Genomic DNA, 25,368 nt, shown 5'->3' with positions numbered 1-25,368 from the left:
CACCTTCCTTTGTTCCTCTCCATGGGGGGTGTCTGGCCATACTGGTTTGCATAGTGACTCATCCTGTTTTGCTGGGTCGTGGTACCCACGGCAGCCAGTGGGGGTTACCCCAGAGCCAGCAGCATAGAAACCAGCCAGGTACCCCCACTACGTCACACCCATAAAGCTTGCTTACAGCCACCAGTCCTGGCTCTTAGTGTTCTTTGTTGTTATTTAGATCCAATTTACCCCTAAATGTCTTATAAGAACCCAGTAGGGAAGGCAAGTGTTGCTAATGCTCTTAGACAATATTGACTTCCTGTGGTTTGGCAAATTCTTTGCTTCGGTGCTGGTCAGGTCCTGAAGATGCCACACTAAAGAGGTTCAACTTGTATTATTTACTGCCTTTTAGCATTGTTTTTATAATTGCATTGTCATCAATGAATTACCTACTGTTAAAAAGGTAAGCTAAATAATTACCCAGCAATAATTAACACCAATTTGCAAAATGTTTACAAATGTGAATATCATCTACTATACATAGAGCATAGGTGTATAGGTGCACAGTAATAATTTACTGATTCATCTGGGACTCCTAAGAAGAGTGCTCCCATTTAGCTAGACACCTTGCCTGCAGTCACAGTGCAAGGAAATAGGAATTATTGTGCAAGTAAAGAGAAAGGAAATAATAGAAAAGGGGAAGATGCAAAAGAGTTAAGAACTGATCTTCTGGTCTTTTAAAACATGGGGATACTTTTAAATCTCACCTGTTATCTAATGGTCAGATTTTTAAAAGTGCTCAACACCCAAAATTAGAATAAGATTTTCAAAAAATTTCAGCAGCAATTGTCATATGGCATAATCAGATTTTCAAATGGGCTGAACAGTGGAAGCTACTGTGTGAAAATCAGGCCAGAAACTTTTCTGAAGTAATAGGAATGTCACGCCAAGCATATTTTTTGAATGAGCTTAAACTTTATTACTAAAGTTTTGTATTGGAACTCCAGCCACAACAGAAAAAGGTATAAGAAGACTTCCTCTGTCCCTCTTCTGCTTCTGAGGCTGTCATCATTTGTTTACTTCCATAGGAAAAGAAATAGGAAATTATCACTGGAGTGTTTGCCAAAGGACAGTGCACATAAAGGCAGAGCTTTCAATCTTGTTGATGAGACATGTTAAGAGTTATAAAGACTTTGCGCATCTCACCAGAACCATGACTTCAGTTTGATATTTTCAGAGAGTTGTGTATCTACTTGGATATAGCCACCTCGCTTTTCTACCATGTTCACTGTTTTCCTTGGGCATATTTGCAAGGGAGGAATGGGAATGTCCAACATGGCAAAATGCTTTCTGAATTTTCAGAAATTCACTGCTGAGATGCCACCAGTTGAAAGCTTCACAAGGCATATCAGAATCTTTAAGTAAAACATATTTAGTTCTCCAAAAACTGAGAAGGGCAGCATTGCAATGAACTGACAAAATAAAATAGTTATAATAGCAGGGAACAATAAAGGCTTGGCACTTGCTCTACGTGTCCTCAGACATAAAAATATCTAAGAACTAAGGGATACATCTAGACAGCAGTGCAATTTTGGGATACCAGAAGTATCACAAAATAGCAATTCCACATCTTTAAACGTGCCCATTATTTTGAAATATATTTAGAAATAACAGGAGTGCTATTCCGATGTACCTGTAACCTTTGTTCCACGAGGATTAAGGGATTTGTTGGAATAGTGCTTTATTTTAAAATTTGGTGCTGTGTAGCAAACCCAAACAGGTTTGCTAAGGAGTTAACATCTGCATATTTGGTAATTCTGGAGAAGTATTATCTCCATTTTGCAGATGAAGAAATTGAAGTATTAAAGTAATGAAGTAATTTGCCCAAGATCACACAACTTAGTAGTGTGAGGAAGAACTAGGACTAGAACAAGCCCTGTGCTTTTCCTATTAGATGTTTCCTCCCACGTATATGAAAAGCCACAGCAGAAAGGCTACACGAGAGAGAATATTTCCACCCCAATTCTACTACCTCTCTACTCCCAATGAGAGGCCACTCCTCCAGTACTCTACACTAAGAGGTATTCCCGAGCAGGGCATACAGTTTGGGAAGGATGGTCTATATGTCAACTATGTACCCACCACAGAGCTCGCCCATGTCCCTTGAAGGAATAACCTTTGCCACAATGACCATCAGTAGGGATGTAGCTGGCTGAAAAGTTGGGTTCATATTTGATGCTACAAAATAGTCATTGAAGTGTGCCTATTTGGGGAACATTTCATAATGGCCAAGAACTGGCTCTGTCCGAGGTAACAGAGCATGGTGGGTGGGGGGGGGAGGGAGGAGAATGTGAAATTATGTTGAATACTGGAAAGTTTTTGTTCCTGTTCCTAATTAAATTATAATTGACAGTGGGATACAAGACTTCCTTCAAGCAACTTGTTATTACATTAATACTGTACTTATACCACATATTCTTGAAACAGTTATGTTAAGTAATTTACTTTTAATTGATTAGCATGCAACTTAGCCTAACAAGAATCACATAGTGTATTGCCTCAGGCTGCTTCAGATTATGTGCTGATTTTTCTGACTTTTAATTCCTTAAAGTCTGGAAGCCCATTTAAGTCAAATGGAGTCTTGCCTTTGATTGCAATGTGCTTTTGAATGAGACACTGGTATGTACACACAGCAAATACACAAAGCCAGAATGCTAAATGTGCACCAACCTTGAAGTGAATGAGACTTGGTTTGCTATAAAAAGGACATCCCTTAAATTCATGACCAGACACAACTTGTTTGTGAATAATTCCACTTCTGAGTTTCTCCAAGTTTTCAGTGAAAATCTTTCTTTCCATTTTACTTGCACCTAGTGGCTTTGGATCTGTTTCATCTTTTGGCACCTAATAATTAAATCCAATAAAAATGGTAATTTATGAATAAGAAACTGCAGTTTACAGAAATGTTTGTACACTCTTCTAGTCCACCAAATTTTCAGAACAGAACCTAATTTTTAGCTTACAAATTTGTGACTTAGCTCTGTTCCAGCAAACACAATTATTATTAGCAGGCACCAGTTGGACAGCTGTGTATGTTACTAGTTGATTTGTATGTGCAAATGAAGCATGTAGACTGAGAAATGGTTAGGCATTCAGAATTAAAGGCTAATCTGAGGCCTGTTGAAAATCAGGTTCAACACATTCTTTGTCTAGACAGTAAGAAAAGAAAATGATACTGTCAGTTAACCAAATATATTTGCCAGCTCTGCTCTACGTGCATGCATGGAATTTCAACAGAGGTGGGTAAATTTATCAAAAAGTAGAATTTGCCCCTTTTAGGAAAAGTTAAAGAAGCTATCATTCAAAAGAAAGATTAGAGGGTCCATTTTTCAAAAGCATGAATAAAATGAGCCTGCACGGTGTTGAACATGTATGTAATTCTGGTATGTAATTCTCACTTACTCTAGATTTTTCTCTTTTTACATTTAAAGGGACAAGGAGAGGAACAGCAGAATTCAAGTACTGAAAACTGATGCCTGTCTGAGAGGTAAAGTGGTAGTGAACTGAACAGATAGGAGGAAATGTTGAATGAGATATTTAAGCATCCATCCCTTCCTTTTAAGTTCTCTTTCTGATTACTAGCATTCCATTCTTCCAAAAGTTCCATCCACATCATAATATTCATTATAGGACGCTCTCCTGAGGAGGAATTTTATGTGCCATTTCTGATCCTCTCCACCCTTGTTTCAATTCCAAACTCAGCTAAAGCCCAAATGGCAGTTTGTTGCTGGTTACCAAACTATAGCCTGCAGTTTAAGCAAGTGGAAAATGGCTAAAAATGATGCAATTAGTAATCAAAACACCTGGGTATCATCATAACAAATCACATTAGTTTTTCTATTGCCTCATTATAGCAACCAGAAGCTGGAGGGTAAATTCTGTCTGTCCATCACTGTAAGCAAATCAAAAAAGATAGAAAATGTGCCTTCTGGGCTTCAGCCAGCTGAAAAGGAATCAGACCTTTTATGTTCCATGTAAACATCAGTAATGGAAAGAGAGCTCCCAGTGGGCCTAGGTGCATGTGCTGTATGGAAGTTTCCTTTGATCAGTTTTAAACACATTGCCTTTCATTTTCATTGAATATCTCCAGGTTCTTGTATAATGCACTCAACCTCCATCACCGACTCCCTCCATTAATATCATAGAAAAGTGTGGCCCTTGACCACTTAACTAAATTCTTGGAGTGCCTCTCCCCTCATCAAAAAATGACTGCCCACCCCTGGTCCAGACTGTGCCCTGGGTAATGTCACAGCATTATATGCACATCTTATGCACTGAAAAATAAATAAATAAATAAATCTAGTCTCTGAGTAGGAGGGAGCCAGAAACCCAGCTGCTTACTAGCCAAAAAGCAACAAAATGTTGACAGCTGCACACCCGCCTCTCACTCTCTGGGTTTAACATAGTGTAAAGAGTGAATGAGAGATTCTGTGTTATCAGCATCTGGACATGAAATCTCTTTACCACTGCAAAAAGGTTAGATGCTTAGAAAATATGAGAGCAAATCCAGAAGTCCTTACATAGCCCTCAACTAGGCAAAACACCCTCAATGAGACAGAGGGACAGACACTGCCATCCGCTACATTAGCATGTATCTGGAGTGGCACCATTAACTTTAAGAATAGTTCCTGTTTTTAAGCATGTCCCTTTCATAGTGTAGCTCTGTAATGCTTCCCAGGGTGTCTGAATATTGTGTTCATTTGGTCACATGCTAGTGTGGTATGTACACAGAAATTAGCATCAATAATGCATTATTTTACACTTTATGGTGCCTGCTAGCCAAAGTTCTCAAAGTACCTTGGGAGCAATGGTCTCAAAGGGAAAAAAAGGATTTTTTTAAACAGTAAACTAGTTGGTGGAGTTACTCCAGGTTTACACTGATGTAATTAAGGTTATGTCTACCCTGCAGAGAAAAGTCGGAAAAAGATACGTAAATTGCGGTTCGCAATTTGTGTATCTTTTCCACTTTTTTTTCCAAAAGAGGCTTTTCTGAAATGTGACCCTTCTACACGGGGGCAAATTCAGGAGAAAACTCCTCTTTCGGAACAGCCCTTATTCCTCTCACCGAGAGGAATACAGGGATGCCAAAAGAACGTCTGCTTTTTCAGAAACTGTTCCGAAAAAGCAGATTTGTTCCTTGGATGCAGCAGAGCTATTCCAGGATACCTCTGGTATCCTGGAAAAGCTCTGCAGTGTAGACATAGCCTAAGAGCAAAACCTGACTCTTGAGTATGAATGGCAGTACTGGCTTAATGGAAATACATACTGTTGCCACTGAATGAGGAACTGCTTCAGCACTTTTACACAGGCCTGTGCTGTCTCTGTTGTTCCACTTGCATACTGGTTAGTGTTACAGAGAGATCAATATCCATCAACCAATCGAACAAAGTAATGATTTAATTGGAATTGCAATCCAAAGATTTAGTCATCTACAGAATTTTACAGACTGCAAAATAATGGGATTTCTTTCCAGACAACCTATTGTGCTAAGATTCATGGAACTGAACTAAGTTTACCAGATAGAAATGTAGCCGTGTTAGTCTGGTGTAGCTGAAACAAAATACAGGACTATGTAACACTTTAAAGACTAACAAGATGGTTTATTAGATGATGAGCTTTCGTGGGCCAGACCCACTTCCTCAGATCAAATAGTGGAAGAAAATAGTCACAGCCATATATACCAAAGGATACAATTAAAAAAAATGAACACATATGAAAAGGACAAATCACATTTCAGAACAGAAGGGGAATGCGGCGGAGGGGGGGAAGGAATGTGAATGCCTGTGAGTTAATGATATTGGAGGTGGGGAAGGGTAGATGTCTGTGAGTTAATAGTATTAGTTATAAGATCAAGAATACATATTCCTGCGCCTCCAGAAATATAATATATGCTATCATGTGCCGAAAGTGTCCGTCTGCTATGTATATTGGACAAACATCTCAGACACTTCGCCAAAGAATCAATGCCCACAAAACGGACATTAGACAGGATCACAAAGAAAAAACAGTTGCTTGCCATTTCAACCAGAAAGGACACTGTCTCAATGACCTACTCACCTGCATCCTACTTCAGAAGACATTCAAATCTGCACTTGAAAGGGAATCCTCTGAACTGGCATTCATGCTAAAATTCGACACTCTCTGCAGGGGGATGAACAAAGACCCCAGCTGTCTTACCCATTACAAAGATAGCTTCCCCAATTATCACCTCTAATACTATTAACTCACAGACATCTACCCTTCCCCACCTCTAATATCATTAACTCACAGGCATTCACATTCCTTCCTCCCCCCCCTCCCCCCGCATCCGCCTTCTGTTCTGAAATGTGATTTGTCCTTTTCATATGTGTTCACTTTTTAAATTGTATCCTTTGGTATATATGGCAGTGACTATTTTCTTCCACTATTTGATCTGAGGAAGTGGGTCTGGCCCACGAAAGCTCATCACCTAATAAACCATCTTGTTGGTCTTTAAAGTGCTACATAGTCCTGTATTTTGTTTAAGTTTACCAGAGTAAGACTATGCCTGCTAGTTCATTGGAAACACTACAAGCCAATTTTATCCCTAATGTGCAACTCTGTTGACTTCAACTAGCAAAGGCTTCAGAGGCCATATAAAGCTTACAAAAGATATTTTATAAGAGATGAAAGCCATAGCTGCTAGAGGAGCCTGTGACTGGAATCTTGTCAACCTTGTTTGGCTTCTTTCTTTGCTACTTCCCTTTAGCTGGAAGTCAGCCTCCCAATTTTTGTATGAAGAATCTTCCATTTGTTCTGTACTTTGCACCTGAGCAACACTATGTTCTGTCTATTGTATACAGCAAAACCTGCCTTTTCTGAAAATCCCGAGTGACTGATTGCTCGAGGAAGTCAACTAACTTTATAACCATCTCAGCTTTGATGCCAATCTATTTTTTCTATGGAAAGAGAATAAATTTTTACTGCAGGTGCTCTTTGATTCTTAAATCTACACTCAAGGTCACATTTGACTCAAAAAAGACATCTATGGAAGGCATGTGACTTAGGACAATGTGCAAATGCTTGGTGGCATTACGAAAACATCAGTTTCCACTTTGCATATGTACATTATTTATTTTTTATCAGAGCCCTAAACGTTGTTTCTTTTCTATACTGAAATATGTACTTTCTCTGCCAAGCATTGAGTGAAAAAAATGTTTTCCACATGAAATGATCTTCATTACTAACTCAACAGAATGTCATGTTCAGTTTCAAAAGTCAAACAAACCAGCAAACATGAAGTGATATATGTCTCTACAAATCTTGAATCTAAACTAAGCCAGTTAATTTTCTCTATATAATGGAATAAACACTTTGAGAATATAGTGGCAAATTTCAACTACTTTGATAAATTTTTCAGGACATTAGTGGTTCTGTAAAGATTTGCCTGTGCAGGTACTTTTTTTAAATCACAACTTTCAAATGAATTCTTCATGCTGGACTTTAAATGCACATTCACCCAGTACTAACAAGAGTTAGAAAACTTCTAAAAGCAGTGAGGAGGCCAATTGCCAAGAAACTAATAGTGGAAAAAATGCTGGGGATGAAATGAAAAATTAAAAGGTTTACCTTGTATAAGTTACAGTCTTGACTCCAAAGTCCTGTAAACTCTGGCTTTACTAGAGTTTTATTTGCCTCTTCATCATCCTCTTCATCATTTTCATGGATTGAATCTTGTGATGCTTTTTCAGAAAAATCTGCCACAGAACTAGATTTGTCATCAACTGAGGAGCAAGCTGATGGAGTTCGCCAAGACTTCTACAGTGAGACAGGACCAAAATTCAAAGGAACTATTGAAATTATTGTTTTACTCCAGCATCAATATCTTAAAAACAGATAGTTAGGGCATGTCTACACTGGCAAGTGTTGTCACGAAAAAGCAGTTTGGGGCAACAAAACTTCAATAGTGTTCACACTGCAACGCAACAAAATTCATGAAAAATGCCCAGTTTTGATGACAAAAAACTTCCATTTCTGTGAGGTAGTTTTGTTTTTTCAGCCCTTCCCTTTGCTGTCGACAGTCATGCAGTATATACCATTGGAGCCTTTTTGTTGTTCTTGTTGCCTCAGTTGATCTCTAGGATGTTTCGCACAGTGCCCAAATAGCCACTCTGGACAGTGCTTTGAACTCCACTGCTCTGCAGCCAGGTAAACAGCAAAATCTGCCCCTTCCCCTTACAATTTCATTTCCTACTGGCTAGCTCAGCATGGGGTGCTCTCATGACCTCTTTTCAGCTGATCATGGCTGGCTATCACTCCAAACACTCTCCTGCTTAGACCAGGCAGAGCTTTTGGATCTTATCACTGTGTGGGGCAAGGAGTCATTCAGGAACTGGGCTATATACAGTCACATTTCTTGAGCCTTGTGTGGGAAAGTGGTATGATGGGGACACACTGCAGTGCAGAACAAAGATATAGGGGCTGATACAGTCATACGCTATGGTGAGGGAGACAAATGGTCATTCTGTGCTGCACCCAGGACATGTTGTATTAATAAAGAACTAGATTCAGTCCCTGGGGGATGACTCCACCTCCACTGCCAAGAACCCTATGGATACTTCCAAAAGCACAGAGTCAGCAGAAAGAGGACTTAACCTGGAGGATGAAGCTATAGATTAAGAGGCAGAGCTAGATAAGGATGTGGGATTCACAGCAGGATCACCCAGTCTAGCAGAGAGCCAGCAACTATTCTGAAGTCCCATAGCTAATGGTGAGTCTTAGCAGCAGCTGGATGTGGAGCATGAAGCAAGCGAAGAGATGCAGCGTAAGTGGCTCTGGCTGGGGGATTACAGCGGGTGTGGGGGAAGGAGCCACAGAAATGAAGGAGGGTGGCTGTGTTTCTATGTCCTGGCTTAGCCCTGTATAGCTAGATATTCTGTTCAATCAGGGTGTTGAGGCACACTGAGATGTCAATTGAATCCTGCAGAGAGATGCTCTGGAAACTTTGTATGAGGTATGAATTAATTTTCTCATGAAGATTCCATGACAGTGCCACCGTTTCCTCAACCCAGTGATATGATGCTCTCCTAAACCATTCTTCAATCAGTACTGCAGGATCTACAGTGGCACAGAGTTGGCCTACATAAGGAAACCAGGCAAACCCCACTAGCATCCAGGAAAGACTGGGTTTACCTGCTCAGACTTAGGAATGAGATATCAGCAAGAATGATGCCGGCCTGTGGACAAGTGGGGCATCATTAGAATTATTTCCACACAAACCTGTTGCAAAACATAGGACTGTACTTTCTTATGGCTCTGAGCACATGAGCACACCCCTCATGCCCCCTGTTCCCGTCCCCCAAACCCACTGGCTGTGTCTAGACTACATCCCTTTTTCGTAAAAAGGATGCAAATTAGACACATCGCCATTGCAAATGAAGCGGGGATTTAAATCCCCCCCACTTCATTTGCATAAAAATGGCTGCCGCTTTTTTCCGGCTCGGAGCTTTGCCGGAAAAAAACGCTAGTCTAGACGCGGATCTTTCGGAAAATAAAGCCTTTTCCGAAAGATCCCTTATTCCTCTTAAAATAAGGAATATTTTAAAATAAGGAATAAGGGATCTTTCGGAAAAGGCTTTATTTTCCGAAAGATCCACATCTAGACTGGCGCTTTTTTCTGGCAAAGCTCCGAGCCGGAAAAAAGCGGCAGCCATTTTTATGCAAATGAAGCGGGGGAGATTTAAATCCCCGCTTCATTTGCAATTGCAATGTGTCTAATTTGCATCCCTTTTACGAAAAGGGATGCAGTCTAGACACAGCCACTATGTTCACAGGGACTGCAGAGATGGGTCAGTGGAAAATAGGGATCATAGAATCATAGAATACTAGGACTGGAAGGGACCTTGAAGGTCATCGAGTCCAGTCCCCTGCCCTCATGGCAGGACCAAATACTGTCTCCCTGATAGCTATTTATCTAGCCTACTTTTAAATATCTCCAGAGATGGAAATTCCACAACCTCCCTGGCCAATTTATTCCAGTGTTTAACCACTCTGACAGTTAGGAACTTTTTCCTAACGTCCAACCTAAACCTCCCTTGCTGCAATTTAAGCCCATTGCTTCTTGTTCTATCCTCAGAGGCCAAGATGAACAAGTTTTCTCCCTCCTCCTTATGACACCCATTTAGTTACCTGAAAACTGCTATCATGTCCCCCCTCAATCTTCTCTTTTCTAAACTAAACAAACCGAATTCTTTCAGCCTTCCTTCATAGGTCATGTTCTCTAGACTTTTAATCATTCTTGTTGCTCTTCTCTGGACCCTCTCCAATTTCTCCACATCTTTCTTGAAATGCAGTGCCCAGAACTGGACACAGTACTCCAACTGAGTAGAGTAGAGCGGAAGAATGACTTCTTGTGTCTTGCTCACAACACACCTGTTAATGCATCCCAAAATCATATTTGCTTTTTTTGCAACAGCATCACACTGCTGACTCATATTCAGCTTGTGGTCTAATATAACCCCTGGATCCCTTTCTGCCGTACTCCTTCCTAGACAGTCACTTCCCATTCTGTATGTGTGAAACTGATTGTTCCTTCCTAAGTGGAGCACTTTGCATTTGTCTTTAGTAAACTTCATCATGTTTACCTCAGACCATTTCTCCAATTTGTCCAGATCATTTTGAATTATGACTCTATCCTCCAGAGCAGTCGCAACCCCCTCCCAGCTTGGTATCATCTGCAAACTTAATAAGCGTACTTTCTATGCCAATATCTAAATCGTTGATGAAGATATTGAACAAAGCCGGTCCCAAAACAGACCCCTGCAGAACCCCACTTGTTATACCTTTCCAGCAGGATTGTGAACCATTTATAACTACTCTCTAAGTAGCCCTATCTAAGTTATATTTGCCTAGTTTAAAATCCTGTAAAATCCTGTTCTCCTGTAGGGACCTCTCCAGCCCACCTGGAGCAGCCCCCTGCTCACAGGGCTACCGGCTCTGCCAGTCCCACATAGGGCTCCCACTCCCAATCCTGCACAGGGCTCCCAGCTGCTGGTCCCACAGGGTGATGCTTACCAGGTAACCAGGTAGCTGGTTACCTTTTCACATCCCTAGTGGCCAAGTGGCAGCTTATGTTGCTAAAGGTGCTTTTCAGTGAAATATTTCCATATTGAGCAGGAATTTTAAAATCCCTCTTTTGTTACATTCTGTATGGCAGAGGAGACCTTGAATACTCACAAAACTTCTCCCGCTGACAGACTGTGTCAACTGAAGAGGAGGCTGAGAAGGAATAGGGAAGAGATTGTGAAAGAGGTTTTGCAACATTCATCAATGCAAGTGCACGTAAGGGAGGAGAGGTAGGAAAAGGGAGATGAAAAACAGAAAACACATCACTGACTGTATGATCAAGGTAATAGAGGACCAAACAGATACTGAAGTGTTTAATCAAAATGCAAAGTGAACAGAACTGGCATCGGTCTCCCTTGCAGCATATACAGAATTCTTTTCCAGCAACTCACCTTCTATGCACATACTCCCTTTTTCATTGTCTGGGAATGCTCATTTTCCACCCCACTCGACTCCCCACCGCTTTGACAGCTGGACCTTCAGACTATTGTGAGCCTTTCCCCTAATCCTAACCCTCCCTTACCAGCAAACATTCATCCTAGGTGTGTGACCATGATTTGCCGTGATCAATAAAGGCAAACCTGCTGAATGGTACAATGGCTTTATTTTCTGCTCGACAACCTATACCAATTGCTCAGGCCACAGTGGAAGGCTGTCACATCCAGGGTTCCCTCTAAGTTGTGCACTTAGGGTGAGTCTAAACTACATGGCTCCATTGATGGAGCCATGTAGATTAGGCTGATCGGCAAAGGGAAATTAACCCGCAATTTAAATAATCGCGGCTTCATTTAAATTTAAGTGGCTGCTGCGCTGAGCTGACAAACAGCTGATCAGCTGTTTGTCGGCTCAGCACACTAGTCTGGATGCTCCCGCGCCGACCTGAAAGCCCTTTATGGACCTCTCCGTTATGCCTTGTAGGATGAGGTTTACTGGGGAGGTCAATAAAGGGCTTTCATGTCGGCAGGGGAGCGTCCAGACTAGCGCGCTGAGCCAACAAACAGCTGATCAGCTGTTTGTCGGCTCAGCGTGGCAGCCATTTAAATTTAAATGAAGCCGCGATTATTTAAATCGCGGCTTCATTTCCCTTTGCCAAACAAACAAATCTACATGGCTCCATCGACGGAGCCATGTAGTTTAGACGTACCCTTAGATTCCCCCTGCCCACCAACTACGCAGAGCTGCGCTGCTGCATAGTGGGTGCCAGGAGGCTGCTCCAGAGGTCAGGGCCAGAGTCACTGAGAGTCTGGGTAGGAGAGAGACAGGGCAGGTACTGGGGTCAGTACCAGTGGGGGAGGCAGTGGGGCCAACGACAGCAAGGGCCCAGCCCAGAAGCAAGCCAAGTGGGGGCAAAGGCACCAGCCATCTGTGGTGGTGCGAGGTACCAGGCGCAGATAAATTCCAGGGAGGAGGGGCCGAAGAGGTCCAGGTGCAGAGTTAGATACAGATCTCTGGGCGATGGAGGGGAGGGGAACAGACGAGGTGCAGGGCCAGGCACAGGTGTGTGGGGGAACAGGCGAGATGTGGGACTGGGCACAGGTCTTTGGGCAGTGGTGCTGTGGGCCCTGGCCCAGGTACTGGGTGTTTGTGTTTGGGGGGGCAGATAGGATGGTCTAGCATATATACTGGGAGCAGATTGCAAGGCTGGGCACAACTACAAGGTGTGTGTGGAGGGGTAGGCAGTTAGCTAGGCCTATACAGGTACCAGCTGGCTGTGTGTGATCCTGATGGGGACACAGGCAGTAGGGCATGTACAGCATGTGTTGGGCACAGGGGCCAGTAAGCTGGGTGGCTTACAGGGTGCATGGGTGCAGGGTCATGCACCTTGTTAATTATCCCTTTTTAGTATTTTTTCTTATATAACAATTTAAATTTTATATGTATATGTAATTTTGTTAGTAACTGGTGGGTGCCACCGTGGCATGCATCCAAACAAGCGCACAAGATGTTAATATTGGTGCACAAGACAAAACTTGCTCTGCTCACAGATGGAAAGTCTTAGAGGGAACACTGGTCACATCCCTTGCTTTCACGGGACTGTTACTCAGTGGGAAGCAACAGGGAAGCAACTCAGAAAAGAGAGACATTTCAGTGTCCTTCATTGTCACAATAGTTCCCCAAAGGTTCCTGGTGTTAATGACAGCCCTACAGGCTCCTCCTACAGCCTTACTGCCTGGCTGCTCAAACTGTGTGTCCAAGCGCTGTGCCTCACTGCTCAACCCACGAACACACACTTCACCCTTATTTTCACATAGATTATGGAAGCAACAATATGCAGCTATTACCATGGGGATAAGGTCCTCCATAAAGTCTAGCCTTCCAGAGAGATACCTCCATCTCCCTTTCAATCTGCCAAAGGCACATTCCACTATCATTGGCTCAGCCTGTTGTTGAGTCACTCCTAACTGTTGTCCAGGTGCCCCATGTAAAGATTAATGAGCCAGGGCTGTAAGGGGAAAGCTGGGTCACTCAGAATCACTGTGGGTATTTCCACATTCCCCACAGTAATCCTGTGGTCTGGAAAGAAAGTCCACACCTACAGCTTCTGAAGATGCATGCCTCATGCACCTTTCCAGACCACCCCACATTTATGTCTATGAAACACCCATGCTGAACCACAAATGCTTGAAGTACCATCAAGACATATCTCTACTCGTTGTTGCTGTCGGGCAAGTCGGGCTGACACAACAACTGGAATGTGTGTGCCATCTCTGACCTCACCACAGTTAGGAAAGCCCATTTCTTCAAAGCCAACCACTGTGTCATCCACATTTCCCAGAGACACAGTCCTCCGGAGCAACATGTGATTTGCTGCTCTGCTCACTTGCCAAAGTGCAGCTCCCATCATAGACTTCCCCTCTCCAAACTGATTTGCAACTGAACAGTCGCAATTGGGAGTTGTCTGCTTCCACACAGGAATTGCCACATGCTTCTCTATTGAGATGGCAGCTCCCATTCATGTGTCTTTGTATGGCAGTTAAGGAGCCAGCTCAGCATGTTGCTCCAGGAAGGTTGCTTTGCTCATCCTAAAGTTCTGTAGCCACTGGTCTTCATCCCACACCTGCATGACAATACGCTCCCACCACTCATGCTGGTTTTCCTAGCCCAAAAGTGATGGTCTACCTTGTAGACATGCTCTGTGACAGTCTAATGCAATACCAGGTTGCTGCTGTCCATATCACTCACAGTATCGTCCAGCTGTGACTCTTCTTCCTCTGACAGTAACTTAACAGTAACTGCTGCAAAGCATGATGTCCTCATGACACTGAACACAGTACAGGAGAGAAGTGTGGGAGCCAAGCCTTCTCACAGCAGATGCTGGAATGAATATTTAACAAATGGTGCCAAAGGGAGCCAGAAGCCAGTGAAGGGCTGGGAAACAAAGAGGTGCCTGATGTGATGTTTTTCACATTCCCAAGATGTGCTGCGCTCTGTTCCACGTTCCTACAGTGCGTAGTGAAAGATTCACTAGTCACTGTGGGATGCATAACCACAGTGGATTACTCAGTCTGTCAATGGGGGAGTGAAAAATGTGGCAGTGGGAGGCAGTGTAAACACACTTTGGTCATTTCTTTTTTGTTGCAAATTTTGCATGTCCCCATTAATTTCATCACCAAAACTTTGCAGTATAGACATACCCTTAAAAACGTTTTAATAGGATATTAAATATGGATGTCTGGGACTGTTGTATGCTAATTAATCTCTAAAACATTGTGCATGGTGAAAACTGTATGTTACAAGAAATCACATCATGTCGATTACAGGAGTTAGTAGGTTGGAAACTAATGTTCAGGCATAAGGGTATTCATTAATGTATACTGCCAGGAAGCTGCTTCAACCTCAAATAAATGAAACAGCCCAATTTCATGTGTTGTTTTTAACAACTATTGTATTATGCCTATTTTCACTGGCAGATATATTTTTGCTTTCTTTTCTTTTTATTACAAAGACTTACATCAGACCAGAAGTCACATGGGAGGATCTAAATTGGGGATAAAACTCTACCCTACTCCTCTCAGAGCCAGCAGAAGCCTGGAATATTATGGAGGTAAAATACCTGGAGACATTGGTTAGGAAGAGTCTTGAAAGAACTATTCCACTTGCCTGACATAAATGCTACACAGAGAGGCTCCAAACAGAGCTGTGTGTCATTTGGAACAAGCTCATATGAAACTAACTCTACAACTACATTTTACTTCTGCATTAAATAAGGAAGTATTCCAGCTCACGAAAGTGTCAGAACTGAACTAGCACACTGAGACTAATGGCTACTGAGAGATTTGATGGGGAAGCTATCCCATTGCCTGCTCACATTGTACTCTACAGGTGCATCTACACTGCAGGGCTAAACTCAAAATAAGCTATGCAAATTGAGCTACGTCAGTTCATAGAATCATAGAATCATAGGACTGGAAGGGACCTCGAGAGGTCATCGAGTCCACCCCCCCGCCCTCAAGGCAGGACCAAGCTCCGTCTACACCATCCCTGACAGATGTCTATCTAACCTGTTCTTAAATATCTCCAGAGAGGGAGATTCCACCACCTCCCTTGGCAATTTATTCCAATATTTGACCACCCTGACAGTTAGGAATTTTTTCCTAATGTCCAATCTAAACCTCCCCTGCTGCACTTTAAGCCCATTACTCCTTGTCCTGTCCTCAGAAACCAAGAGGAACAAATTTTCTCCTTCCTCCTTGTGACACCCTTTTAGATATTTGAAAACCGCTATCATGTCCCCCCTTAATCTTCTTTTTTCCAAACTAAACAAGCCCAGTTCATGAAGCCTGGCTTCATAGGTCATGTTCTCTAAACCTTTAATCATTCTTGTCGCTCTTCTCTGTACCCTTTCCAATTTCTCCACATCTTTCTTGAAATGTGGCGCCCAGAACTGGACACACTACTCCAGCTGAGGCCTAACTAGTGCAGAGTAGAGCGGCAGAATGACTTCACGAGTTTTGCTTACAACACACCTGTTGATACAACCTAGAACCATATTTGCTTTTTTTGCAACAGCATCACACTGTTGACTCATATTCAACTTGTGGTCCAGTATGACCCCTAGATCCCTTTCCGCCATGCTCCTTCCTAGACAGTCGCTTCCCATCTTGTATGTATGGAACTGATTGTTCCTTCCTAAGTGGAGCACTTTGCATTTCTCTTTATTAAACTTCATCCTGTTTACCTCTGACCATTTCTCTAACTTGCTAAGGTCATTTTGAATTATGTCCCTATCCTCCAAAGAAGTTGCAACCCCACCCAGTTTGGTATCATCTGCAAACTTAATAAGCGTACTCTCTATCCCAATATTTACATCATTGATGAAGATGTTGAACAGTACGGGTCCCAAAACAGACCCTTGCGGAACTCCACTTGTTATTCCTTTCCAGCAGGATTTAGCACCGTTAACAACAACTCTCTGACTACGGTTATCCAGCCAATTATGCACCCACCTTATCGTGGCCCTACCTAAGTTATATTTGCCTAGTTTATCAATAAGAATATCATGCGAGACCGTATCAAATGCCTTACTAAAGTCTAGGTATATGACATCCACCGCTTCTCCCTTATCCACAAGGCTCGTTATCCTATCAAAGAAAGCTATCAGATTAGTTTGACTTGTTCTTCACAAACCCATGCTGGCTATTCCCTATCACTTTATTACCTTCCAAGTGTTTGCATATGATTTCCTTAATTACCTGCTCCATTATCTTCCCTGGGATAGACATTAAACTGACTGGTCTGTAGTTTCCTGGGTTGTTCTTATTCCCCTTTTTATAGATGGGCACGATATTTGCCCTTTTCCAATCTTCTGGAATCTCCCCTGTCTTCCATGATTTTTCAAAGATCATAGCTAATCAGTTGCATATCTTATTTTGAAATACCTTACTTTGAAACAGGGAGCATCTACACAGCACTTATTTCGAGATAGAGCACTCTTCCTCCAACTTCCTTTATTCCTTGTACAATGAGGGTTATAGGAATCAGAGTAAGAAGTCTTCCAGGTTGACAGTATTTTGACACTATTTCGAAATAACTGACTGCACTGTAGAAGTGGACTAAGTTTTTTTGGAATAGCGCTAGTTATTTCAAAATAGTGTTGCAGTGTAGACGTACCCTACAGCACCAGGCTGTAGCCAATGCAAATGCTTTTCCACAGCCACCAACTCAAACCATTAAATGTCAGGCAGGGGGCGGGGAATACTCTATTCCCTGCCATTCTGACAACAGCAGCCTTGAATCATATGACAATTCTCTAATGGCTGTTAGGGATAATAGTACAGTTTACCTGCAGTACTGCTGTAGCTGGATCTTCACAGGCATTCTCAATGTACTGCCATGTTTTGATTCTCCACCGTAAGGAATCTGGAAGTTTACCTCGACTCCTAAGCGTGTTGGCCCGAGCTTGATGTTTCTTCGCATAAGCTTCCTCTTCCAAAATCTGAGCTATAATCTCAATTTTTTTAGATTTCTGTTGTTCAGTAAATTCTCTATATTAGATAATTAAAAAAACAAACAAAAACAAGAAAGAAAGCAGCCATTGTGGTGCATTCACAATACTACTAAAAGTGTAGTATCCTTTTTTACTTTATTACAAAGGGTTCTGGCTTTTTGAGCCCTTAAGCAATACTGCAATGATGATATGCATATATCAAGATAACATGAGATTTTCTTGGTGTCTGCTATTTCTATAATTAAATATTTTCAATTATGACTTTTAAAAAGACTTGATTGGGAAGGATACCAGGGCTCTTTCCCCAAGGCTGAAAACAAAGTAAGATTTTCAAAATCTATTGTTTTTGACTTACTTAGACTTTATTCTTTAATGAGATATTGTAAATTTGAGAGCTAGTCAATTCTTAATGAAAGACTCAAAGAAGGTCTGCCTAGTACAGTGGTTCAAAGTGTGGTCCATGGACCACTACCATATTGCAGGTGGGCTACAGGCTTGGGGCTCCCCTCCATGGCCCCGCAGCAGAAGTCTTTCGCTGGTGCTCCAGTCCTGTGCCGTCCCTGGCTGAGGGAAGCTTTCCCTGCCCCTGCTCGTCTGGAGGATTTCCCTGCTGCTCCCATTAGCAAGAATCATGGCCAATGGGAGTAGCGGGTGGAGGGCTGGTGCCTGGGAGCAATGAGGTATGTCTACACTACAGCATGAATTCGAACTAACTTAATTCGAATTAGCGCATCTAGACCTAAAAACTAATTCAAATTAGTGTTTTGCTAATTCGAAATAGCATGTCCACATTGAGTGGACCCTGAACCGAAGTTAAGGCTGGCCGGAACCAGTGCCAGCAGGGCATCAGGTTAGGACTTAGTGTGTGGAGCTGCTGCCTCAGGCTAGCCGAAGGCTGTGCTTAAAGGGACCCAACTCCCACCCCGGACAGACAGTTCTCAGGGGTGCCCCGCTTGCAAAGCAGTCCTGTCTTGGAGTGCCCTGAGTGCTCACACTCGGCACATCACAGCACTCGGCCATCGGTCCGGCTGCACTTGCCACAGGCTGCCATCCAGGGGGGTCAATTGGGGTGCTGTCAGGATCCAGTAGGCCCTGCAGGAAAGCTTCCACTCCGAGGAGCCTGTAGAGCCACCCCAGTCCTCCTCATCGGGGTCTCATGCCCCATTGCTCCCTCACCTCCTTCCACTTACCCCTCCCTAGCCCCCCTTCCTGATGTAAAAAATAAAGGACACGTGTTCAAAAATAGAAACTCTCTTTATTTAACAAAACTGGGGGTGGAGGGGGGGATTAACCTCTGGGGAGACTGGAAAAAGGAGGTGGGAGAGGGGAAGAGAGAGGATGGAAGAGGGGAGGGGGAAACCTGGGAGGAGGGAGCTGGAAGGGGGAAGCCAAGGAAAGAAGGAGGGGAAGTATAAAACTATGGTACGCCATATCTTCAGTACTGTGTACAGATGTGGTCTCCCCACCTCAAAAAACATATTTTGGCCTTGGAAAGAGTTCCAAAAAGGGCAACTAAAATGATTAGGGGTTTGGAACAGGTCCCATATAAAGAGAGGCTAAAGAGACTAGGACTTTTCAGCTTAGAAAAGAGCAGACTGAGGGGGGATATGATAGAGGTCTATAAAATCATGAGTGGTGTGGAGAGGGTGAATAAAGAAAAGTTCTTCATTAGTTCCCACAATATAAGGACTAGAGGACACCAAATGAAATGAATGGGTAGCAGGCTTAAAACTAACAAGAGAAAGTTATTCTTCACACAGCGCATAGTCAACCTGTGGAACTCCTTGCCACAGGAGGTTGTGAAGGCTAGAACTATAACAGAGTTTAAAGAGAAGTTAGCTAAATTCATAGAGGTTGGATCCATGGAGTGCTATTAGCTAGGGGGTAGGAATGGTGTCCCTGGCCTCTGTTTGTGGAAGGCTGGAGATGTATGGCATGAGACAAATCGCTTGGTCATTGTCTTCGGTCCATCCCATCTGGGGTACCTGGTGCTGGCCGCTGTCAGCAGATAGACTACTGGGCTAGATGGACCTTTGGTCTGACCCAGTACGGCTGTTCTTATGTTCTAAGCTCAGGGCCAGGGGTTTCACTGGACCAACTTGATTTTCATACAAACCTGCTCCTGGGTTCACATGTGGCCTTTGGTGGCCAGGCTGGCAGCTATTCTGCCCTAGACGGCTGCTTTCCTGTGCCTACTGCGGAGTTTGCGGACGTTGGAGGCCTCCCCCCAAACCTCGATGATGTCCACGATCTCCGCACTAGACTAGGCGGGCGCCTGGATGAGCTGCCAGCCTGGTCCTGGGAAGAGGCGGAGGGTTGGGTGGCAGCGGGTGGCTGGCTCATGCCGTGCCAGGTGCAGGGTCTGCTGGCTGGGTGCTGGCAGGCCTGCAACTGGCACAAGCCCTGTAGCCAGACCGTGCCCCTTTAAGGGCTCCGGGGCCAGGAGGGGAGCAGAAAAGTTTCCCTGGTTTGGCCCAGAGTGGCCACCAGGGCAACCTGGGAAGGGCTAGCCTCCAACTAGTTTGAATTAAGTGGCTACACAGCCCTTAATTCAAACTAGGCGTTACTCCTCGTAGAATGAGGTTTACCTAGTTCAAATTAAGCACTCTGGTAGTTCGATTTAAATTCGAACTAGCCGTTTGTATGTGTAGCCCCTATTAAAGTTAATTCGAACTAACGGCTGTTAGTTCGAATTAACTTTGTAGTGTAGACATACCCTGGGAGACATGGAGCCAGATAAGAACCCCCCATCCCCCTCGTGCCCAGACTCCACACCTCCATCACCCTCATACATAGTCCCTGCCACTGAGACCCAATCCCCCCAGCCTGCTCCTGCACCTTGTCTTCTCCCAGAACCCCCAATCCATCACTGCAGCCAACCTCCCTCCCAGTTAGAGCCCCATCCCCACCCCTTCCTGTATTCATTTTGCCATCATGGATGGTTGGCTGGTAGTCTGTGGAAAGGTCTGCGTTGAGTGGGGTGAGGCGTGGGCCAAAACGTTTGAGAACCACTGGCCTAGAGGCTAGGCCACTAGCTTGGGACTTGGAAATCTCTGCTTTGCCATAGACTGTGTGATCTTGAGTCATTTGTTTATGGCATGGCTATACCTCAGCTGTGGGTCATGATACCATCTCCACATTGTGTTAGTCTTTAAAGTGCTACTAGACTATTTTGTTGTTTTTTAAGTTTTTCCTGTTACAGACTAACTCGGCTACCCCTCTGAAGGTTTTAAAATAGAGAAGTAATTTGAGGACCACTCCTATGCCTGCCCCTAAATACCTTGGCCAATTTCTGTGATTTTTGCAATAACATTTTCTTACATTTCAAAGTGTTCAAGTAAACTAACTGAAAAAGCAAGACGACATTTTTTCTCTCGTCTCTTGGTTATAACAATCTTAAGTGTAACTTACGCAACAGAAAATACTTTTTTGTCTGAAATTATCTGATTTTGAAGCCATGTCTCTTTAAACTACAGACTGTACCCAGCAGTACAGGGTGATTACCCTAAACTAACAAAATGAGTGTGTGGGTGGGAATTAACAGAATCCACAGGAAAATTACTATTTCTGTTTCTTTCCTCTATGTTCCTTTAGGTTCTATATAGCTTTCAGAACCAGAATTTATTCATGGTAAAGATTCAATTCGCTTCTAGGATTTACATTTTCAATAGATCTGTGTGCAAATGATTACTGATTCTAAATATAGGCAGGACATTAGAATAGTTTGTACTTATATATTGCCCTTTTTATGTCAAATTGCTTTATTAACTCTGAATTTAGCTCACAACATTCTAGGGAAGCAATTATGTTGTGTAACCTCTGGTTTACAGTTGGGGAAACTGAGGCACAGAAAGTAGTCATGCCAGAAATGGCAGAGGATTCTTGACTCTGTGCTGTACCTTACCCAAAGACCATGTTTCTTCCCTAGAATTATTTCATGAGTTTACAATGTAATCTACCGAAAACTTAATAACAGAACATATTAACCCTAAAGCACATTTTATACATTTTGCTGGTTTTTTAAATTGAACAATACAAATTAAATTACAGATTCTAATGGTTAAATAATTAATTATTCTGCATATAATTACGGGACATATGTTTAGGCTGAGACTCAGATGGGAAAGAGAACACAGATCATCTCTGTTATGGACAGAAGACTAAGAGAAAAACAAAGGCACTTGGAGAAATAGCAGGCTAGCAGAATGATAGCTGAAATTAGAAAGGAACTGCTGTGAGGAACATGCTCTCATGTATAGCCAATAGCACATCTAACAGAGCATGTGATTCATGGGGAAATAGCGAAAAAGATGAAGTACTAAACCTACAAAAATATGATGGTCTTTTCTAGGACAGAATATCCATAACTTCTGCAGAATGTTTATTCACTAATGTTTATGTGCATTAGCACTAGCAAAAGTGACTGGTTCACAACTCCAAAGACTGACGTTTTCTCTTACTCTGGACATCACAAGTGCATTAGTGGCTAGTCCCCACACTGCCCCCTTCAATCCTAATTTAGAAGATCACTTCTAAAGAGTAATCAGTCTCCCAGGCCAGTCATCCATAGCCTCACTGGTTCATCTGTCAATAAGAGTTCTACTTCTCATCTGCTTGGGATGGATGGTTTGCATGCCTTGGACACTTGCCCAGAAAAAGGACAAAACTTCATACCTATTCATGTGGGTTATCTACTCACCATTTGATGGCAATATTTTCGTCTTAACAAACAATAGCCCCAATCCTGCAATAAAATTGATGTGGGCTGACTCCCATGCAGAGCTTCATTGACTTCAATGGGTTTTCCTTATGCACTGTAAATTATACCTTCACAGATGCAGTAGCAGGTTGGAACCACAGTTTGGATTTGAACCAGTGACTTGATGCCACACTTTTTTTAAACTATAAGGAAAAAGTGGTTGAGCCAAATCCTCAGCTGATATAAATCACCCTACCTTCACTGAGTCAATAAAGCTTTGTCAATTCTGTTCTGAGGCTTTGGATTGATAGTCTCTAGCTACAGAAATCAGTTCAATTCCCTGGGGGTAGCAAGGCTAACATAAATTAGAATGGAACTGCTAAAATTAGAAAGGAATATAGATTTCATGTTTTAGTGTCTGAGTGGCTTGAGGTGGAGATTTTTATCGACCCGGAATGAAAGATATATAAAGAAATGACTACTTACTGCTTCTGTCTTTCTAACTCCACACATTGTTTATGGAGAAAAATCTCCTTGGTGACATCACCTCCTTCTGCCACAATAGCCGCTCTCATCTTCAGCTCTTGCTTTTTTGCCTCAAGAGCCTTTGCTCTGTCTCTCACCTGGAGGGCTCGAAGTTTTTCCTATGAAGTCATGCAAGTAACAGTTACATATTTTATTCACACAGTATGGAAAATTAAAAACACAATCTGATTTTGGTCCCTTTCTCTGTTTATAAACCAATGGTGGATTTTTCTGCTCAGAGGTTGCTTTATCTTTGTAATAGCTTTGGGGCTTTTGTAAATCCTTTAATTGTACCTGATTTTATTTGCAATAGTTGAGTTAATTGCACTCCAACTCACACAAATTACTCCTACTCCTGGCAAAGAGCTGTGCCAGGATTAGGACTAAATGCAAGTACCGTATCACTTGACCTCCAACTTTCTTCTCCAGGGCCCTCTCTTAAAATAAGTAACTCTATGCAATAACGTGTGGTGGCATTAATACAATCAGTGACTAGTTAACATCAATCTTCTCAGACTTTGCAGTGCATAGATTCAAACAGGTAAAATAAAATTATCATAGCCTTAAGTCTGAATTTCTTCATTTTCCTGTTGGTTTAAATTATTTTAATGGTTATGTTATGGTAATGGTAACTGTTTTATTTTAATATAACGTATTTCTGTATTAAGAGCAAGACAATCAACCATCCTATTGGCCAGATTCTAACACCTTTACTCATGGAATACTGTATTGAAAGTGTGATACCACTGAAGTCAGTGAACCACTCAGGGAATAAAGTATTTACTCAATGAAAGTGAGAGTATTTGAATTTGGTCTTATGAGTCTGATTCTGTGACCTTTAATGGCTAGACTCCCAGCCTAGGTCATGGAATACAGGGGCTTGCTAAAAACTGAAATGGTTTTCATTAAAATTTGTCACTCCAATTGCATCACTACTAATCTCAGTAGTCACAGAGGTACCCTATTGGAAGTTATATTGTTTTTCAGGGACAGCACAGCTTGCATCCTTTTTTCCATATGCTCCCAAGTTTTCAGTTCTTCCTTTGCTTCTTTCTGACGAACTCTGTTGGTAGAATAAAGCTTTTCAGGTCTGTGTCCTGCTATGAAGCATTCAGCATTAAAATAGCTAACCTGGCAAACAGTAATTGTTAACCCTCCCGTAGGTTACACTGTGTTTACAATGATATTGGGTCCAGTAAAATAGAATACAGGCAGTCCCCGGGTTACGTACAAGATAGGGACTGTAGGTTTGTTCTTAAGTTGAATTTGTATGTAAGTCGGAACTGGTACATATTGTAGGGGAAACTCTAGCCAAACATTTCTCCAGAGCTCAGTTTTATTCTCCCACACCTCACTTCCCTCAGTCCTTTATTCTCAAGCTGAGGTGTCTGCTGAGAAAAGCCGCTCCGCATCTCCCTGTTCTGCTGGGGGGAGGCGCTAGCTTGGCGTCTCCCTGGTCTGCTGGGGGGATGCAGCTAGTGCGGGGTTGCCTCACCCCGTTTGTAAGTAGGGATCCGATGTAAGTCGGATCCATGTAACCCGGGGACTGCCTGTAGTTGGAAGAGTCTTGTACTGAGAACCTCATAGTTTCTAAGGGCCACAAAGCCTTTCAGATAGTTTGCTCAACAACGTATTTTCTTAAACTTTGAGTAGGTGTGTTCCACATTGAGATTAACATCTAGCCACTAAAACATAATAAAGATTTGTGTGTTGGTTATATAACTGACACACACAATGACATATTCTAAAATAATCAAAGGCTGATGTTTGCATAAACTGTTCTATTGTATAAAGACTACAAATATAGCCCTAAATATGGCCTTTTTAAATATAGTATCCTCCTAGTCAAGCCAGAGAAAATCCCAAAATTATTAACATGAATTTAAATATTAAATTTATATTTGGTTCATTGTTTAACCAGTTGGTCTTTTCCATCTCTAACTATTATGAACCTAGATTCCATTCTAGTAGATACAATGTATTTTGCTTGAGATACAAGATTCAGCAAGAACAGTCAAATAATGAATTCACTGGACTTAATTGCTGGCACATTGCTTCTCCATATTGCCAAAGACAAAACTAAATAATAGGGAATTATAATTACCTTTCCAGTGTATAAAATTCCAATAAAGATATTTTGTAGAGAGTCTTTAGCATAAAAATAAAAACTAACAATACAAAACACAAAGCAACACAGAGTGAGCTCATCTCATTAACCCCTGAAGTATAATGCAGAGATATAACAGAAACAGCACAAAGAAAGACTGTGCAGCAATTTTAGTAGATAAAAGGGAAAGCTACCATATCCATATTAAACTTTAGAGGTAATTTAGACAGGTAATTATCTGATTTGGAATTGGGCTAAATAATGGGGTTTAAAACCTCTTAATGGGTAAAAAACACATCAAGAGAACAAGCCTACAAGTAGCCAGGATCTACATGAGGGGTGAGCAGTAATTTTTGATGGAGAGTAACTCTAAGATTTTGGCAAGTGGTCAAGGGCTGCATTTTTTATGGAGAGGGTGCAAAGTGTGGAATGGAGGTTGGGTACAGAAGGGAGGCCTGGGTAAGGGAC

General features: G+C 42.3%; 1 protein-coding gene across 7 annotated transcripts in view; it reads right to left on the bottom strand.

The window, feature by feature from the left end:
• Positions 1–25,368, bottom strand: part of CFAP74 (cilia and flagella associated protein 74) — a 125,377-nt gene that overhangs the window by 53,125 nt on the left and 46,884 nt on the right. For all 7 annotated transcript variants that reach the window (XR_012897383.2, XM_075906898.2, XM_025182669.3 and 4 more), the window contains 5 exons: positions 23,754–23,856; positions 22,755–22,912; positions 17,405–17,606; positions 7,627–7,815; positions 2,710–2,883 (listed from right to left, as the gene is read on the bottom strand). Coding sequence is in view for 6 of the 7 variants with exons in the window: in XM_075906898.2 (XP_075763013.2) it covers positions 2,710–2,883; positions 7,627–7,815; positions 17,405–17,606; positions 22,755–22,912; positions 23,754–23,856 (826 nt within the window). In the remaining variant the exon portion in view is untranslated. The remainder of the gene's footprint in view (positions 1–2,709; positions 2,884–7,626; positions 7,816–17,404; positions 17,607–22,754; positions 22,913–23,753; positions 23,857–25,368) is intronic.

Source organism: Pelodiscus sinensis, chromosome 24 (assembly GCF_052426305.1).
Source record: "Pelodiscus sinensis isolate ZL-2025 chromosome 24, ASM5242630v1, whole genome shotgun sequence".
NCBI lineage: Eukaryota > Metazoa > Chordata > Testudines > Trionychidae > Pelodiscus > Pelodiscus sinensis.
This window is presented reverse-complemented; position numbering and strand designations above follow the sequence as displayed.